The 1,733-nt window shown below is 44.7% G+C and overlaps 1 protein-coding gene across 1 annotated transcript; it reads right to left on the bottom strand.

Moving 5' to 3' along the window:
* Nucleotides 1-561: 561 nt before the first annotated feature.
* LOC102828777 (olfactory receptor 4D6-like) lies at nt 562-1,506 on the bottom strand. The gene has a single exon (XM_006876468.1). The coding sequence runs from the start codon at nt 1,504-1,506 to the stop codon at nt 562-564; it is 945 nt and encodes a 314-aa protein (XP_006876530.1).
* Nucleotides 1,507-1,733: the final 227 nt, after the last annotated feature.

The raw sequence follows: 1,733 nt of genomic DNA on the forward strand, positions 1-1,733 counted from the left end.
GCTCCTCAGAAACTCTATACAGGTTCGCTATGGGTCAGAATCAACTCGACAGCATTTTACAACAACAACAACAACACACACACACACATATATATGATTTATAGAGATTAATGTTAGGAAAACTTCAGAGTAACATGATTTAAAGTATCTTTATAAATAATGCACATCATTTTGAATACTCTGTTCAGTGAAACAAAAATTGTCATTTGAGTCACATGGAGTTGCAATAGCATTTGATTTTGAGAGTCAGAATCTAGAAAGGGTTAGCCTGAATCGGACTAAGACAGACTAGAGAGAAAGGAATTGCGATCTACTTCCAAAAACCACAGCAGTCTGAGTTGCAATCCATCATATGAATAATGCAGAACGAGGCAACATTGTCGTTATGCATGGGGTCCCCATGAGTCAGGGTCAACTCTACTGTAGGTAACAACAACATCGGTAAGGTTGCGTGGTCCTGAGACCATACAGGGAAGTGACTGATGAGAAAAGAACCAGTCGTCTCTTAGTCTCAGCCTAGTAGTTTGAGAAAATTAGATTTCCAGTCTCAGTCTGACTCCCTCACCCCAATTTATTGCTCTCAGAAGACTGAAGCCGTCTCTGTAGTCTCCTCATGGCTGACTTCATCTCTTGGTTTCTCAGTGTGTAGATCATGGGGTTCAGCATGGGGGTGATGACTGTATTATTGATGGATATTGCTGTGTCCATGGGCAGCTTAACGAAGGGCCGACAGTAGATGTAAATGCCTGGCACGAAGTGGAGACTCACCACCAGGATGTGAGAGGTGCAGGTGGACAGGGCCTTGTTCCGCCCCTCCCCAGGTTGGGATCGCAGCATCACCAGAATAGCAGTGTAGGAGCCCAGGAGGAGGAAGAACCACACCAGAGTCACTAGCCCATTGTTAGAGATCATGAGAATCTCCAGAACAAAGGTGTCCGTGCAGGCCAGTTTTAGCACCTGGGGCACATCACAGTAGAAGGCATCCAGAATGTTGGGACCACAGAAGGGGAGTGGAAGCAACAAAATTATCTGAGCAATTGAATGCAGACCACCACCCACCCAGGAAGCCACCACCAAGGTCACCCATACCTCTCTCCTCATAATGGTCACATAGTGGAGGGGTTTGGCAATTGCAAGGTATCTGTCATAGGCCATTACAGAGAGGGAAAAAATATCCGCTCCACCGGCAAAATGAAAGAAAAAGATCTGTGTCATGCAGCTATTGTAGGAGATGGTCTTTCTTTTGGATAAAAGGTCCACCAGGAACTTGGGGACAGTGATGGATGAAAAAAAAATGTCCAGGAGTGATTTGTTGCGTAAGAGAAAGTACATGGGAGTGTGGAGGCGGGACTCACAGGTGATGGTGACCACGATGAGGACATTGCCCAATATCGTTGTTACATACACAATAAGGAAGACCACAAACAAAAAACACTCCAGCTCCCGAAATCCAGTGAGTTCCAGGAAGACAAACTCCTTCACATTGGTGTGGTTGCCCTGGTCCATGGTGGGGAAGACCCTCTTCCAGGTGTGCCTTGGAAGAAGAGAGGTAAGGGTTAAGAGTATGATGTCATGAAGTAGGGACATCATTTACTATATATTATTATAAGGCTCCCTAGATTATTATGACAGTTCAGAAAATCTGGGCTAGAGATTCCTGTTTTGTGTACTGGCATTTCTTCACTTTGACCATTCTTCATTCCTTCTGGAAATACTCTGAGTTGATAGAATGA

This window comes from Chrysochloris asiatica, unplaced genomic scaffold, assembly GCF_000296735.1.
Source record: "Chrysochloris asiatica unplaced genomic scaffold, ChrAsi1.0 scaffold00381, whole genome shotgun sequence".
NCBI classification, from domain to species: Eukaryota; Metazoa; Chordata; class Mammalia; order Afrosoricida; family Chrysochloridae; genus Chrysochloris; species Chrysochloris asiatica.

Bases quoted from the DNA above. Each gene is read 5' to 3' on its own strand.
- LOC102828777 (XM_006876468.1), bottom strand. From the start codon at position 1,506: ATGGACCAGGGCAACCACACCAATGTGAAGGAGTTTGTCTTCCTGGAA.